Source organism: Ursus arctos, unplaced genomic scaffold, assembly GCF_023065955.2.
Source record: "Ursus arctos isolate Adak ecotype North America unplaced genomic scaffold, UrsArc2.0 scaffold_4, whole genome shotgun sequence".
Classification (NCBI taxonomy): domain Eukaryota; kingdom Metazoa; phylum Chordata; class Mammalia; order Carnivora; family Ursidae; genus Ursus; species Ursus arctos.
This window is the reverse complement of record NW_026623056.1, coordinates 83,708,503-83,726,400: the sequence shown is the minus strand read 5'-3', so window position 1 is coordinate 83,726,400 and position 17,898 is coordinate 83,708,503. Positions and strand designations below refer to the sequence as shown.

Sequence of the window (17,898 nt, the reverse complement as noted above, 5' to 3'; positions counted from 1 at the left end):
GCATTTTTAGTTATAACAAGCAAACACCCATCAGTACAACATAAATATGTCATGTAAACCAGAAAAAAAAATTTAAGGAAAAACAGCATCTTGTTCTGAGAGATCGGTAGAAATCCTCACCTTGAGGGAGGGTTTTAAGTTTCTGCACCTTAAATCATCTAAAAATAAAGGTACCCAGACAAATACATCCCTCCCATTTTAGAGGTTAAGAGTAGCACTTCACAAACCAGCTGGCCTGCTGGGTCCTGGCCCCAGTTCCTAACCTCAGATCCTGTCCACTACCTACCTAATCCATGAGAGATCCCTGAGCCTGTTCTTCATCCGTTCAAAGGGATTAGTAACATTGCCTCTCCGTTAACCGAATTGAGATTTTCCAGATGCATCTGTTTGTATGGTATTTGTTTTTATTATCTGTTCTTTTTATTGTACTTGCTTATACTATTTGTACGTTTGACCACGGAAATAGCAAGAGGAGGATGCCAGGAGATAAGCACAAAGAAACGCATCTGTCCGGAGTTCGCATATATTTAAAATTTCAGGCTGGTGCTGCCTTCAGAATAGCACTGATGATGACAAAGTTCTAAAGGAAACTTTCATATTAAGAGGCTATCAAAAATCTCCACAGCCTCCCACCCAACAGAAAAAGACGCTAATTTATTTCTTCAAAAGCAAAGCCTTCTTCAGTCTGAATCACAACAAAAGATGCCCATAGGAAATATTATCTGCGAAGTTGTTTTCTAATCCAAAGGCAAACAGAAGTAAAGGAAGGTGCAACGCATTCCTCGTCGGTTTCCTTTTCCTGGGGATTCTGATTACATTTCCTCGTTCAAGCAAGAAGAGACCGCAATTGTGCCCTGGGTCCACACCATAAGACCGTGTCTGTGCGTAAAGAAGGGAAGGAGAAGCAGCAGACCCCGGGGACGCGCTCCCACCGAAAGGAGAGCCGCTTTCTGTTAAATACCATCAGAGTCAGCCCCGGCGGGACGACTTAGGGCCAAACGGCATTGACTGCCCTTCACTGACAGGGATTTTGCAAGCACACGACAGAGAAAAAGAGATGAGCCGGAGACTCGAGGCCCGAGAGAGAGGCGGGCGGCGCGATGCCGCTCCCCGCGAGCTCCGGATCCCCGAGAGGCTGGCGGGGAGGCGAGGCTCGGCCAACCCGCCACGCTCAGGCGGCCGAGGGCAGCGAGGTCAGCCCTGGAAGGGCCGGCCGCCCCCACGCCCCCTGGGGAGGGAGGGACCCCGCTCGGCCGGCCAGGGCTGCGGACGCGCATTCAGCCCGAAGCCCGTCCAGCGGCCGCCACCCCCTCGGCCCGCCGCGGCGTCCTGGCCTCCCGGCGCCGGCCAGCCGGCCGCCCCGCCGCCACCCCCGGGAGGATGGGGAAGGACGAGGCGCAGGAGCGGCCGGTGCCGCGCCTCCCCGGCGCGCGGCAAAGGCTGAAGGGCGGCCCGAGGGACGCGCGCCGGCCCGAGGGACGGGCTCCCGGGGCGGCCATCGCGCCGACCCCCGCCCCCGCCACCTCCCCGTCCAGGCCGCCGCCGTCAAGCCCGCTCCTCACCTCATCTCCAGGCGGGTCCGCGCTGCCGCCCCAGGGACAAATCAGTGCAGCTCACTCGCCGCGGGGAGGGACGCAGGAGCCGCAGCCCCGCACACCATCCCCGCCCGCCTGCCCGCCTGTCCGTGCGTCCCGGAGCCCGCTTGGGATTCTCCCTCGCGAGCCGCCGTACTACGGAGCAACCAAGCTGCGCTCCCTCCCCTCTCCTCCGCTCTTCTCTACCTCCTTCGCTCCCTCCCTCGCTCCCTCGCTCCCACCTATCTCCTCATCTCCCTCCGCTGCCTCTCCCGCCCCCATCCACCCCTCCATCTCCGCCCACAGATGGGTGGGAACGGACAGTCCTCCAATCGGAAGAAGGGGTCCGCACCTCCTCACCGCCCCCTACCGCTACCCCCGCCCACCGCGGGAACGAGGGAGGAGGTAATTCAAAAAAAAGGAAGAGGATGGAGTGACAGCCAAATCAACCAATCAGTAAGCGCAAAGGGGGTAGGACTAGAACTGCCTTTTCTCCCCGCCCCCTTCCCAGAAGGCGTAACCTAAAGCTTCTTGCGGGGGGATTTCCCAGGTGGGGCTTATGGAGATTTTGTTCCACGGTTTTGGTGCATCTCTCCGTTGTCGTGAGAGGCATTAGTTAGGATGCACTCAACTAAATTAGTTACAAAAGGTTTTAAACGAGAGAACAGCGTAGAGGCGAAAAAGAGGCGGGTTACAGTCCAGGGAAGGCGATAGGGCACACGGTTGGAATGAGGAAGGGTGTGGTCTTTAATGAAAATTTGCATAAAACGGAACCTATCCGGGAGATTACCATTTCGCCCATTTATTGGTAGCCCCTGGCGCGACGCTTCTCCTGGCGGAGCATTCCGGGAGATGTAGTTCCGAGTTCGGTTGCTATGGCGTTCTCCACAGCCTCCGGTCGAAGAGTGACGAGAAGCCTGACCAATGGGAGCAGCGCCTGGGCCAGCGGGGGCGGGGCCCTCTCCAAAAGGACTCCAAGGTGGCGGTGGCGAAGGCGCAGGCCGTTGGGGCGGCTCGGAGGCAGGTGAGCCCCGGGACCCCGGTTCTGTGTCTTGGGAAGCGGGGCTTTGTGCTTTGGACGCCTCGAGGAACCGTGCAACCCTGGGGTGAATGGTGGTTGGTGCTGCGCCCCAACCCCAGACCTCCTCGGGCCCAGGCCTAGCTTAGCGGGGGCCGCTGAGGGGCGGGAAAGACTTGACAATTTCCTGGTCCTTACAGGTTTTGATTGTAGGTTTTATCTCAGTTTGCATCTCCCTCCCTTTATAGAAGCAAAAGTCAAAGGTCCCTTTCAGTGAATCTCCCAGGTTGGATTTTTGCCCCCAGCTTTCTTTTTGTTCCTATAATTTGCGTTTCTTTTTCTTTCTCCCGTACTCCTCTGCCACCGCTCTTTCCTCCTTCACTTTCCTTTTTCGGTGAACAATTACCTAAAGCAAGTGTATTCTCATTTACGTGATTATACGGCCGGCTTTGCCGTCTTAAGAGAAGCAGCGAAAAACCCTGGAGCTGTGCGTGAGAATCACCTCAGAAACATGTTGAAGTGCAGATGCTGAATTTGTAGGTCTGGGCGGGGCCTGAGACTCTGCATTTCTCACAAACTCCCGAGTACTGCTAGTCCATGTTCTGAGTAACGGGGAGTTCTACATCAGCTCTGTTCGATACAGACATAACGCGAGGCACTTAATTTTAAATTTTCTGGTAACCACATTAAAAAACATGAAACACGTGAAATTAATTTTAACAACGTTTCGTTTAACCCAGTATATCCAAAATTTATCATTTCAACCCATAATCAAATACTTTAAAATTGAAATATTATAAATTCTTGTATTTGTTATACTCTACGCCCAACGTGGAGCTTGAACTCACAACCCCGAGATCAAGAGTCGCTTGATCTACGGACTGAGCCAGCCAGGCGTCCCAGTTCTTTTTTTTTTTTTTTTTTAAGTGTCTTTGAAATCTAATGTGTGTTTTACCTTGACGACACGTCTCAGTTCTGATTAGACACAGTTCAAATGTTCCTTAGCCACCTGTGGACTAGTGGCCACTGTTACTGGACTGCGCAGGTCCAGGAGGTATAGGTGTCCCCTGCAGAAATTAAAAGGTGTTAAAGCTCAAACGGTTGCATGTAACCAAACCCTTTGTTGCTCTGCGAGATGGGCCTGGGAACTACTTTAGAGAGGCGCTCTGCCCAATTTGCAGAAATAATAGTAAAAATAGCCAACACTTACCGAACGGTTATTTTGTGACAGGTGTTGTACTGAGTGCTTTGCTGGTATTGCTTCTTTACAACAACCCTTGTAGGTAACTACTGCTATATTTTGTAGATGTGGAATCTAAGATCTAGAAGGTTGAGATTGAGTAGCCTAAAGCCATACAGCCAGCAATTCAACCAGGATTCAAACTTGGGTCAGTTTTGACTTCTAAATCCTGTCAACCACTGCAGTGTATGATTATTATTTTTTAATCAATAATTTTACTTCATTGATGCCTCTGCTCCAGTTTATGGCTGATGAAATGCTCAAGTTGAAACAGAGAGGGTTTCTTCATGCAAGGTCAATTTGCCTATCAGTTGGAGTGACATACTTTGGTAGTATTATAAATATTCCATGCTATATATATATTTTTTTTTTTCAGTAAGCTCTCGCCCTACATGGGGCGTGAATTCAGGACCCTGAGATCAAGAGTTGCATGTTCTAGGGGTACCTAGGGGTCTTGGTTGAGTGTCCAACTCTTGATTTGGCTTGGGTTGTGGTCTCAGAGTGGTGGAATGGAGCCCGGGGTTGGGCTCTGCACTCGGCACAGAGTCTGCTTGTCCCTCTCCCCCTGCTCATGCTCTCTCTCTATTTAGCTCTAAAATAAATAAATAGTCTTTTTTTGAAAAATTTGCATGCTCTACCGACTGAGCCATCTCCATGCTGTATTATAAATCTTTCTTTAAAAAAATTTTTTTTTTTATTTATGAGAGACAGAGCGCGTGCACACATGTGGAGAGAAGCAGAGGAAGAGGGACAAGCAGACTCTGCGCTGAGCGCAGAGCCCGACTCAGGGGCTCGATCTCACGACCCCAAGATTATGACCTGAGCTGAAACCAAGGGTCGGAGGCTTAACCACTTGAGCAACCCAGGTGCCCCTCCATGCTGTATTATAAATAATATAAGATACTATTTCCCCAGTACTGTATCCCGGGCAGTAATGTCTTGATTCATTTGTGTACCACTCTGAAGAAAGAGGAATGGGAAAGCTTGGAAATTTCTAAAATACTTCACTGTGGTGTCACAGTGTTTTTTGGTTTTTTTTTTTTTTTGTGGTTACATCTTTTTATTATTATTATTAAAAATAATGCTTACTCCTGTGAACTTTACACTGAATATTTCAAAGACAACATTATGATTTTTCTAGGCCTGCTGAATGGTACTGTGCTGAGCTAAGGTGAGTTTTATGGTTAGAAGAGCAAAAATACACATATCTACACATGCTAAAATACAATATTTTGCAAAATAATTTTTCCTATTTTTACACATTGTTAAGAAAGACACACCTTGTAAATTATTTTCTCTTCATTGTGGATTTATTAGTAAATATTTAATCAAAATCACAATTTCTTTTTTGCTTCTGAAGCAAGAAATGGTTTCTTAAAGATTCTGTAGTAGATTGGAGAATTAAATAAGCATTTACAAACTGCAGGAATGTTAGTTAAAAAATGATTGTTGAAATCAACTGGAGAAGGGAGAGTGTGCTAGAGATTTAGAAAGGACCCCTCCATTGCTTATATCCCTCATCACCCCCTGCATTGTCCCAGTGTCCCATGACTAAGCTAGCGTAAAGAGGAAAAGGTCATTCATCGCATCACACCATTGCCATAATCAGAAGAGGCTGTAGCTTTAATATGGTCATCATATCCCCCATCCTCTTCAACTGATGCTTGGATCCTGTTTATGAAGCCGCTGTAAATGTGTATCCAGCCTCTGTTTAAATCCCTCTAGTGATAGGGACCATGCAACTTTCATGAATTTTCCAAAGTTTTAAATTAAATACCTAAAATGTGAAAGTAGAAAGTTCTTGGGGCACCTGGGCAGCTCAGTTAGTTAAACATCCAACTCTTGGGGCTCCTGGGTGGCTCATTCGTTAAGCGTCTGCCTTCGGCTCAGGGCGTGATCCCGGTGTTCTGGGATCGAGCCCCACATCAGGCTTCTCCGCTGGGAGCCTGCTTCTTCCTCTCTCACTCCCCCTGCTTGTGTTCCCTTTCTCACTGGCCGTCTCTCTGTCAAATAAATAAAATTTTTAAAAATCTAAAAAAAAACAAAAAACATCCAACTCTTGATTTGGGCTCAGATCATAATCTCAGGTGGCGAGATCAAGCCGGTGTCCAGCTCCACTGGGCACAGAGCCTACTTGGGATTCACTCTCTCCCTCTCCCTCGGCCCCTCTCCCCCTCCCCAAAGAGAGTTCTTATAACACCTGTTATTAGCTAGAAAAGCTTTTCAGGGTGTAGCCAGGTGTGAGCCCTATCACAGTGTCTTCTGTTCCCATCTTGTCAGGAGTTTTATGCAGTTAATGCAGTTGTATGCAGCAAAATGCCTGTGTACTGTTTATGCGGAGTGTCCTTAGAATACACAGATTCCTAGAGACCGTTGCCTACACAGTGAAGAGTTGTCCTCCAATTGTTACAACCATGCATTTACCTCCCTCTTTAAGAAGCAGAGGGAGCTGGGGCACATGGGTGGCCCAGTGGGTTAAGCATCTGCCTTCGGCTCAGGATGGAGCCCTGCTCAGCGAGGAGTCTGTTTCTCCCTCTCCCTCCCCCTAATCATGCTTTCTCTCACTCTCTCTCTCTCTCTCTCTCAAACAAATAAATAAAATCTTGAAGGAAAAAAAGCAGAGGGAACTTACCTAGTTAGGACTACCATTCTCCACAACCTGCAACATAATGACTTGAACCAAAGCTCCAGCTAGTTACTTTGATTATGCTAACCAAAAATTTTAACCAAATAGTTGAGCATGTCGTTTGACATATTTCTTTATCTGATATGTGGATACGTATGAAAATTCTCACAGATTAAGAACATTGTTAAAACTTAATATTAAATCACCTCTTCAATGTAACTGAAGAGTTACCCCCTCACAGTCCAGCTGGCTAGTATAATAATGTTGTGCACCAGTCCTGACACGATGATGAACATATGGGGCCAAATTTTGTTGAATTCATGTTTTTTCTGTAGCCTACTGCTTGACAATATATCCTTGATTTCCTTAAAAAGAGGGTTGGTTAGAAATACTGTAACTGGGGGGCGCCTGGGTGGCACAGCGGTTAAGCATCTGCCTTCGGCTCAGGGCGTGATCCTGGCGTTATGGGATCGAGCCCCACATCAGGCTCTTCCGCTATGAGCCTGCTTCTTCCTCTCCCACTCCCCCTGCTTGTGTTCCCTCTCTCGCTGGCTGTCTCTATCTCTGTCGAATAAATAAATAAAATCTTTAAAAAAAAAAAAAAGAAAAGAAAAAAAAAGAAATACTGTAACTGAATCCTGACCCCAAGTGGCCACAATATTGCAAAGTTTGTATTGGGGACTAATAGGAATGTGAGCATATAAGAGTTTGGACTTTCAGGAATTAAGATTTCCATAGATGGATTGAATGAGGGGAGAAAATGAAGCCACCCAGCAGTGTGTGGCCATCGTTGAGGCTTGAGGCATTTCAATGTTAGCACATCCCTTGTGCTAACACCCATCAAAACCAAAAGTGAACAGGTGAGCCAGGACATCATAAAGGAAAAGGAAATTTGGGTCAATAACCTAATACAGAGGGAGGAGTTATGATAGGCTCTAAAATATCCCTGATGACTGAAGATTAGTACCACAAAGTGTTGTTTTGGGAAAAGATGACTCCAGTTTTGTTTTGTTTTGTTTTTAAAGATTTTATTTATTGCATACCTGGGTGGCGCAGTGGGTTAAGTGCCTGCCTTCAGCTCAGGTCATGATCCCGGGATCGTGATCCCAGGGTCCTGGGATCGAGTCCTACGTCAGGCTCTCTGCTCAGTGGGGAGCCTGCTTCTCCCTGTGCCCCTCCTCTTCCCTCTGTCCCTCCTCCCTGCTTGTGCTCTCTCTCTCAAATAAATAAAAATCTTTAAAAAAAAAAAAAAAGGATTTTATTTATTTTTAGAGAGATTGGGGGGGAGGAGCAGAGGGAGAGGGACAAGCAGACTCCAAGGAGCACAGAGCCAGGTGTGGGGCTCGATCCCACAACCCCAGATCGTGACCTGAGCTGAAATCAAGAGTCAGTCGCCAGGGCCACCCAGGTGTCCCAAGATGACTCGAGTTTTATGTCTGTTGAATTTGAGCTAGACCTGATACTCTCAGAACACTTTTGGTCTGAAAGTGTAGATAAGGAATAATCTGTAGAGGTTTTGTTTACAAGTATTAATAGATGAGCTCCTTGAGAAACGAAGTGTAGTAGAAGACCAAATGGAGTCCACGCCGCTGTTATAATGAAGATGAAACCATTCAAAGTTTCTTTCCATTGGCTTTTTAGAAATCCCTTTAAAGATCAGTATTTTTATTAACTGCTTTCTTGAAGCATTATATTCAAGTGTTTGCACCAAAAATTATTTAAAATAAGTGTCTTTGGGTGCCTGGGTGGCTCAGTTGGTTAAGTGTCTGCCTTTGGCTCAGGTCATGATCCTGGGGTCCTGGGATGGAGCCCTACACGGGGCTTCCCTGCTCAGCCTGGAGTCTGCTTCACCTCGTCTGCCCCTCCCCACCACTCATGTGCTCTCTGTCTCTCAGATAAATAAATTTAAAAAAAAAAAAAAAAAGGTATCTTTTAAGATTTTTTGTTAGGATTTTATTTTTAAGTAATCTCTACACCCAACATGGGGCTTGAACTCACAGTCCCAAGATCAGGAGTCACGTGCTCCACCGACTGAGCCAGCCAGGTGCCCCAAAACAGGTGTCTTGATACTTGCTTCTCCAGATTTTTTAATAGGTTTAATGTGTGACCATTATAAAAATTTAAAGTATTAAAAACATAATTCTCAATTTGTGGACTTATGTCAAATATATTTAAAATCTGATGTACCTGAAAAAAATATAAAATCTATGCTTTTTATAGGGCATATTAGCCTATGTTTTTAAACAGGTTTATTTTCATTTAAAAGTTTTATGTAGCACTTTTCACAAAGTTTACAGAACATATAATTTTGAAGTTTTGCATGACATTCATTCTTGGAAATGGCGCAAGTATTATATATCTCAATTTATATTTTTATTTTATAAAATATTCAGCTATTTCGGGGCACCTGGATGGCTCAGTCAGTTAAGCATCTTGATTTCAGCTCAGGTCATGATCTCAAGGTTGTGGGATCGAGCCCGGCATCACTGCTAAAGATTCTCTCTCTCTCTCTCTGCCCCTCCCCTTCCCTCTCTCTCTCCCTCTGTAAAAAAATTAAAAAAAAAAAAATACTCAGCTATTTTATTTTCTGTGTGCAAATATCTTCACATTCGATAAAAATTTTACTAAATAGTAGACTAAGTGTTCCATTTAATCTAGACCAGCGCCTGAGAAACTATACTGTCCATTCTACCATTTTCTTAATGTTAAGAATTCAGTATTCCTTTTGGTGTTCTGCAAAACAAGTAAATAACATTTCCTCAATTTTCTCCTAGCCACTTTTCTAAAAACACTTTTCTTTCTTCACTTTGTAACTTTGAGGATATTTTTGTTCCCACGTGGTTTTTTATTGGACCAACTAAACTACTTTTTTTCCTACTAATCAGGCCTATTTTATTTTATTTTTTAAGATTTTATTTATTTATTTGACAGAGAGAGAGAGACAGCCAGCGAGAGAGGGAACACAGAAGGGGGAGTGGGAGAGGAAGAAGCAGGCTCCCAGCGGAGGAGCCTGATGCGGGGCTCCATCCCAGGAACCCCGGATCACGCCCTGAGCCGAAGGCAGACGTTTAATGACTGAGCCACCCAGGTGCCCCTAATCAGGCCAATTTTAACTTAATTTGGAGGAACCATTTAGGCCAATTTGACTAAAAATGTTGACATTATTGTGTATATAATATTTGCTTTAGGGGGCACTGGGGATACAAACAAGCCTTATCTTCTAGAGTCTTTGAAATTGGGGCACATGCTGTATGAGGTTCATGTGAATGGTAATCTGGGAAACATGCTATATGTTTTAAGATGCATTGCACAGGGGCGCCTGCCTGGCTGGCTCAGTCAGAGGAGCATGCGACTCTTGATCTCTAGGTTTTGAGTTCGAACCCCATGTTCGGTAAAGAGATTACTAAAAGAAGTAAATAAACTTTAAAAAAAAAAGAAAAAAAAGATGCATTGGGCAGAGAAGACAGTGGCTTCCAGAATTACTTTGAAATCAAGGTGTTGATGCAATCGTTTCATTTTTCAAAAAGGAACTACTAGTAGCTCCAGACTGGAAGGAGCAGTGATTTCTTTATTTAATAATAATAGATATTGATTCTTCCAAGCAATGGCTGGGAAAACCTTCTAGTTAGTAAGCAAATAAAGTACGGTTTTGTTTGTTGGTATGTAACGAAATCTGGAAGCATGGAACAGATACGGTAGATTGCGTGTCGCTGGGTGTGATTTCAGAGAAGGAGTAGGACTTGAGTTGTATTCAGTTGGCAGAATCTGTAGAGTAAGTTTGGCACAGTCTCAGAGAAAAAGCAATGCCTGGAAGTCCTGAGACCGGGATGACCAGATGGTGTGAGGTCACACTGACCAGCTCAGAAAGAGAACGTGTGTTAGAAAGACAGGGGAGTAAAGTAGGTTAGAGACAGTGAGTATGCATTTTAGACAGCCTTGAAAACCAAGCAGAAGAGGTTGGATTTAAAGTTGTAAGGAGGGGCGACTGGCTGGCTCAAGTTGGTAGAACTGCGACTTTTGATCTCAGAGTTGTGAGTTTGAGCCCCACATTGGGTGTGGAGATTACTTAGAAAAATAAAATAAAATCTTAAAAAAAAAATTGTAGGGAATACATAGCTGCTGTATCTATGCTTAGATCTTTCCCCTCTCCCCTGCCACCGCAGCCAACACTGACGTACACACACCTGCAACCAAACAGATAGAATTAATATCGGACCTACCTCTACCTCTGAAACTCATAATACGCTATATGTTAATTAATCTAAATAAAATTAAATTAAAAAAAAATAAATGTCCAAGAAAAAAAGAATGTTCTTAATAAGATAGTTTGTAAAAGACCCAAACTAGAAACAATCAAATGTTTAGTGGAATGGGTAAATAATGATTTAATCACAAAATAGAATATAGCATAACAAGGGTGAGAATGAACCACAATACAGGAAACAACATAGATGATGCTCACAAATGTAATATTGAGAGAAAGAAACCAGACATGAAGGAGTATGATTTCACTTGTATAAAGTCAAAAACAGACAAAACTAATCTGTTTGAAACTTGGGATGTTGAGTATCCTTCACAGGGGAAGGTGGTGACTATAAGGGGAATGAGGAAACTTCTGGAGTTCTAGTGATGCCATTTCCTTGCTGTGACATGGCCATATTCACTTTGCAATATGCAGTGAGCTATACATTTAGGATCCATGAACTTGGCTGTGTATATTTTATTCTTCTATAAAATTTATATTTAAAAAAATAGTCTTGCCATCTACATTGTTGGTGGGAATGCAAGTTGGTACAGCCACTCTGGAAAACAGTGTGGAGGGCCCTTAAAAAGTTAAAAATTGAGCTACCCTGTGATCCAGCCATTGCACTACTGGGTGTTTACCCCAAAGATACAGACGTAGTGAAGAGAAGGGCCATATGCACCCCAATATTCATAGCAGCGTTGTCCACAATAGCTAAATCGTGGAAGGAGCCAAGATGCCCTTCAACAGATGACTGGATTAAGAAGTTGTGGTCCATATATACAATGGAATATTACTCAGCTATCAGAAAGAACGAATTCTCAACATTTGCTGCAACTTGGATGGCACTGGAGGAGATAATGCTAAGTGAAATAAGTCAAGCAGAGAAAGACAACTATCATATGATTTCTCTCATCTATGGAACATAAGAACGAGGAAGATCGGTAGGGGAAGGAAGGGATAAAGAAGGGGGGTAATCAGAAGGGGGAATGAAACATGAGAGACTATGGACTCTGAGAAACAAACTGAGGGCCTCAGAGGGGAGGGGGGTGGGGGAATGGGATAGACCGGTAATGGGGTAGTAAGGAGGGCACGTATTGCATGGTGCACTGGGTGTTATACGCAACTAATGAATCATCGAGCTTTACATCAGAAACCGGGGATGTACTGTATGGTGACTAACATAATATAATAAATCATTTAAAAAAATAAAAATAAAATAAAAAAATAGTCTTGCCATAGAATTATAGTTGACCCCTGAACAAGTCTGGGATTAGGAGAACCAACCTTCCAAATGGTTGAAAATCTGCAGATAACTTTTGACTCCCCAGAAACTTAACTGCTAATAGCCTACAGTCGACTGGAAGCCTTATTGGTAACAGCACATATTTTCTATGTTATATGTATTATATTCTGTATGCTTACAATAAAGTAAGCTACGGAAAAGAAAATCTTATTAAGAAAATCATAAGGAGGGCCTCAGTCGGGTAGGCGTCTGCCTTCCCTGCTCAGTAAGAAGTCTGCTCCTCCCTCTCCCTCAGCCCCTCCCCTTGCTCGTGTTCTCTGTCACTCTCATTCACTCTGTCTCTCAAATAAATAAATACAATCATTTAAAAGAAAAAGAAAAAAAATCATAAGGAAGAGAAAATACATTTACAGTACTGTACTATAAAAAAAAAATCCATGTATAAGTGGACCTGTGCAGGTTGAACTTGTGTTGCTTAAGAGTCAGCTATATTATGAAAATTAAACAATTATGGAATCCTTAGAGATGCTTCAAGAAGTTCACAGAATACAGGGGCACCTGGGTAGCGCAGTCGTTAAAGCATCTGCCTTCGGCTCAGGGCGTGATCCTGGCGTTCCAGGATCCAGTCCCACATCGGGCTCCTCCGCTGGGAGCCTGCTTCTTCCTCTCCCACTCCCCCTGCTGTGTTCCCTCTCTCGCTGACTGTCTCTCTGTCACATAAATAAATAAAATCTTTTAAAAAAAAATATCTTAAGAAGTTCACAGAATACAGGTTTAATACTTCCATTAAATGGTTTATAAACTGATACAGAAGAATCAGGGGTATGATTTTAGTGAGTGTCTTGACTGTTCACTTTTTCTTTTTAATGGTCTTTTTTAAGATTTTGAAAGCCCTGGGGCGCCTGAGTGGCTCAGTTGGTTAAGCATCTGACTCTTGATTTCCGCTCAGGTCCTGACCTCAGGGTCTTGATCTCAGGGTAATGAAGTCCAGCCACGTAGGGCTCTGGGCTCAGCAGGGTGTCCACTTGAGATCCTGTCCCTCTGCCTCTTCCCCAGCTTGTGTGTGTGCGTGTCCCTGCGTGCCCACGCACTCTCTCTCTCCCTCCCAAATAAATAAATAAATCTTAAAAAAAAAAAAAAAAAAGCCTTGAAAGCCCTTTAAATGCCACCTTTGGTAATTAAAATTGAGGTCTGTGGCCCTCGTAAAAAAATATTTAAGTACAACTTGTAATTTTTATTGAATAGCAAAGTGAAATGAAGCACCAGCTCACCTTGGTGTGAAAGGTTGAACTGTAAGCCCATTCTTAATAAGACATGTACTCAGAGATTGTTGCATATTCTCTTGTTTGACCACTTTCAAGAATTATTATCTAAAGTTTTTGTTTGAAAACTACATTTATAGTTGTCGTTTTATCCTTTGTCAGCATTATTTTTCAATTTTTGCTTTCATTTTAGTCTGGAAGAACATTTTATTTCATGTTTATATATATGTGTATGAATTTTTTTTAGGTGACTATGAAAGGCTTATATTTTCAGAAGAGTTCTACAAATGAAGAAATAACATTTGTATTTCAAGAAAGGGTAAGAAAAATGGTTTAATTATTAAATGAAAAAGGTAGTTTATTTTCTATATGTAATAGAACCAGTTTTAAATACCTATTGTATGTTATTTTGAGTGGAACCGAGTAAAAATTACTTAAATGAAACTTACAAACTCCTTTAATCTTATGTGGAAATGGTGCTCCATATTATAGTATTAGCTATTTTTTTTAAAGAGTTTTTAGTTCCTCAGGGTGGTGGTATAAAACATATTAGGAAAACAGAATAACCTTGATAGTCTTACATGCTGTCAAATTAACCCAGCATATTCAGAATACCACAGTAAAGTGACTATTCAGATTGTAGCCATATTTCAGAAAATATTTCTCCCATGTTGTAAAATGGAAGAGGTGGAAAATCATTGTTTTCCACACTAAATTCTGAGCTTTCCAAAATTATCTCATTTGCTAAACTCTAAATTATCTCTTGTTTTTGCCCACTTTAAGAACAGGTAGTAGAATTTTCATATAGTGGTGATCATTTGAAAGGTTCGTGGCAAGCCAAAATCATTCCACTGTTAACTTAGGACCCAAAACTGAGTGCTGTATTTATTTCATGGTAGTAATAAGAATTTCTGAATCATGAACACAATCCAGTTTTTCTGTTATCTTTTACTAACTCCAAAATTAGGTCAGGAGTCAAAATCTCAGACAGCTTGTCTTCTACCACTGAATCAAGATGAAGGTCTCAGAGGTTTGATTGGGTCTTGGGAAGAATCATGTACAGGTTCATACGATCATGAGTAAAATCCACACATTTATCGATAATATTGAAGATCTCTATAATATCACCAAATACTATCAAATCTGAAACTTTTAAAAAGAGATACTCCCAGACTATTGTATTCAAGTCAAATAAAACAGTGATCTCTTTGACAGGTTGTAAGAGGGACTACAAAAGTAGCTATTCTTACCCAGCTTTTGATCTCATTTTTGGGCATCAGGAGTTGAGGGGAATATTTTAATTATTGGCACCAGGATATGGTTATTTGGCAGAAGTGATACTATATTTAATAAATAGTACAGGTGGGTGACATTGAGTGCCTGAGTGTGAATGATTCTTTGCCTTTGAAGTTATATCTAGCTGTGGAATAGTGGGGTAATTAAGATCCATTAAGTTTGTATTTTGACCCCAAAATCCCATGGGGCATGCTGAAATGTCTAAGACAGATGTTAAATAAGGTAAGTTAAATAAGAGAGACACAGGTAACACCAAGCAACTTCATTTATAGCTTAAGAAAATTCCAAAATCATTGAAGGCTATATGTCATGCATATAAGGATATCCCTGTATGTGTGAAGATTTGATGCTTTGAGATTGTTTAGATTGAAATAAAGTACAGTATTTGATGCTCTCCTTTTTACCCCAAAAATTTATTGCCTACACATATATCCATGTCGGTATCTATGCATCTTTAAAATAACTACTGTAAGGCTTTTTAGACATTTTACCCCAAAATTCCCCTTCTATTTTCTTTATTATATACTATGGAATAATTATTTGTGGCTTTTTCAGTTAGCTGTAAGATTTGGGGTCTGTTTAGTTTTATTCAATTATGTATTCAATTATGTTTTCACAAAAGAAAGGCATGTTCTCAAAGGAGTGTATTATTTGGTTCTAGGAAAATCTTCCTGTTATAGAAGATAACTATGTGAAACTTCAAGTTAAAGCTTGTGCTCTGAGCCAGATAAATACGAAGGTATGATGCTTTTATTTTGACCAAAAGTCAAATGAGAGTTTCCTGGTATATTTAGTGTACAAATATATAATGATAACTGACTTCTGACTGCCAAAAAATTAGCATCCTTAGAAGACTAAAATAGCGGGGCACCTGGGTGGCTCAGTCGGTTAAGCGTCTGCCTTCCGCTTGGGTCATGATCTCAGGTCCTGGGATCCAGGTCCCTGCTCAGTGAGGAGCCTGCTTCTTCCTCTTTCTCTGCCTGCTGCCCCCCTACTTGTGTGCTCTGTCAAGTAAATAAATAAAAATCTTAAAAAAAAAAAAAAAAGAAGAAGAACAAGACTTATAAAATAGCTAGGGAAAAAATGTAATGTCAATTTGTGTGTTTCTGTATTACTATCTAACTGAAGTCAGACATTTTATATTATATGAAAATATTTTATAAACTCCTTTACATTGTGAAAGACTAAGAATTTATAATTACTAAGGCCTATTAATCAAGGAAGAAATTACTTTTTTTTTTTTAGATTTTATTTATTTGAGAGAGCACAAGCAGGGAAGGGGCAGAAGTGGAGGGAGAAGCAGATTCCCCACTAAGCAGGAAGCCTGACATGGGGCTTGATCCCAGGACCCTGGGATCATGACCTGAGCCAAAGGCAGACACTTAATTGACTGAGCCACCGAGGCGCCGCAAGGAAGAAATTACTTTCATAAATATAGTAAAAATAAATCTAGAAATCTAATCAGTGATCTATTAACTATTCTGTAGGTATTTCTAGTTAATGTCTTTAGAAAGGGTTCATATTCTTGTTGTCATTTCTCTTATTCTCTCTCTTGCTCACACTTACATATCCCCGTGCTCATACCACCTCACAGTAATCGTCCATTAGTGACAGGAAGTACATGAAAAGTCTTCAAATAGTAAATAAAGTGTGGTTAAGTGTGTCATGATAAATAAAGCAGGTCCATTTACTCAGTTTTGTAAAAATTAATGCTGTAGTTTTATTAGACCCTTAACTTCCTGGATTATAATGTCATCATAATTTCTAGGAATCTAAAACTTTTCTGCGATAGTCACATTTAGGAAAATTACAGAACAAGGTCGTAGGTTTCCATTGGACAACATGAGCATGACTTGAGAGGCAATTAGTCAGATGCCTTGAAATCCTTTCACCAGAAGTGCTAGTACTTACTACTCCTTGTGTGCCAAGTTGTATGTTCAGACCATCCAAGGTGTTGTTTTTAAAACTATGAAAAATTCATCGACATCCCCAGTCTCGGAAAATTATCTCCACTTCTAACAGAAAGAAAGTAAGTTAGAGTAAAATCAATTTAATGAAATATTGCCCAACTAGGAAACATAATGGTTATAAAAACTATGTAGTAATGTAAGAAAATGCTTGTGTTGGGTGAAGGATGCAGGATGCAGTTGTTTTGTTTTTTTAAGATTTTATTTATTTATTTGACAGCAAGAGAGCACAAGCAGTGGGAGGGGCAAAGAGAGAGGGGGAAGCAGGCTCCCTGCTGAACAGAGAGCCTGATGTGGGGCTCCATCCCAAAACCCTGAGATCATGACCAAAGGATGCAATTGTGACATGACTAAAGCTCTGTAAAAGTCTGCATGAAAGAAATTGTAGAACACCCCATATTTCCATTGCTATGTCATAGGAACATCTTAGGAAAAACATAAAGTTCCACATAGAAAGAGAGACTTTTCTGGCAATCACATATATACAGGAGATCAGAAAATTTTTAAATAAAGGAAATATACAAAAGAATTACTTCAATTTATTTTTGTTGTGGTTCCTACAATCCTCTATCTTAAATGTGCCTAGCATCTCTAGTATTATTATAAAAGCATAAGTGGCAGGAACTTAAACTATAGGTCTTTGTACACCCTGCCACTTTAAATGTCAAGTACGTAATTGGTTCGGAATCCAATGAAATACCTCTTAAAAAATAATTTATCCTGGGGTGCCTGGGTGGCACAGTTGGACCGGCATTCGACTCTTGGTTTCAGCTCAGGTCCTGATCTCAGGGTCGTGAGATCAAGCCCCACGTCAGGCTCCACGCTCAGCACAGAGTCTACTTGAGATTCTTTCTCTCCCTCTCCCTCTGCCCCTCTCTCTCTCAAAAAATAAATATTTAAAAAATAATAATCTATCCTTTAAAAAAAAGAAACTTCAATCTGAAATAATATGGCAGTTTCCCTTATGTTATCTCCATCACTTTTTCCTTCTCTTACCAAAGACTTGTGAGAAACACTGAGATGATGTTCAAAGATGTGGGAATGGAGAACTTTTTGTTCTCACTGGCTACATCCCCTTTATTCAACAATGTCCTCTCCAAACTCCCTTCACCCCACAAGAATGAAGTGACTGGTAAAAAGTATTTAGTCAACCAAGCAGAGTTTTGGCCATAATTTCCCTTCATATATGGCGAGTAAAAATGCTAAACAAAGGATATTAATGGTGATTTGAATAATAAGACTGATACCTAAATTCTACAGATCAACTAATTGATCAGCAAACTCTTGGTTTCCTACTATAAAGAGAAACTTACTTTGTGAAGTTATTTGCTTTGTCTTAACTCCATAAATTAAATCATACTTGCTTTTTCTGTGGTCTGATTTTTGCTCTTGCCTTCCTTATGAGAAGAAGCTAGGATTTATTCTT

The 17,898-nt window shown here is 41.9% G+C and overlaps 2 protein-coding genes across 13 annotated transcripts in view; one reads left to right on the top strand and one right to left on the bottom strand.

The window, feature by feature from the left end:
- The window catches only part of ITSN1 (intersectin 1), a 204,079-nt gene extending 202,115 nt beyond the window's left edge, over window positions 1–1,964 (bottom strand). For 3 of the 10 annotated variants that reach the window (XM_048214865.2, XM_026510536.3, XM_044391807.2), the window contains exon 1: window positions 1,563–1,956. The gene's annotated coding sequence lies outside the window, so the exon portion shown is untranslated. Of the gene's footprint in view, window positions 1–286; window positions 930–1,562 lie in introns of those variants that run through there. The other 7 variants (XM_048214862.2, XM_048214859.2, XM_048214858.2 and 4 more) reach the window with 5 other exon arrangements.
- A 530-nt stretch (window positions 1,965–2,494) lies between these two features.
- CRYZL1 (crystallin zeta like 1) overlaps window positions 2,495–17,898 on the top strand; it is a 39,541-nt gene continuing 24,137 nt past the window's right edge. For 2 of the 3 annotated variants that reach the window (XM_026511027.4, XM_026511150.3), the window contains exons 1-3: window positions 2,495–2,598; window positions 13,457–13,528; window positions 15,167–15,244. In XM_026511027.4, the coding sequence (XP_026366812.1) occupies window positions 13,463–13,528; window positions 15,167–15,244 (144 nt within the window). In that variant the 5' untranslated portion in view covers window positions 2,495–2,598; window positions 13,457–13,462. Of the gene's footprint in view, window positions 2,599–4,973; window positions 5,004–13,456; window positions 13,529–15,166; window positions 15,245–17,898 lie in introns of all 3 variants that reach the window. The other variant, XM_026511111.4, reaches the window with a different exon arrangement.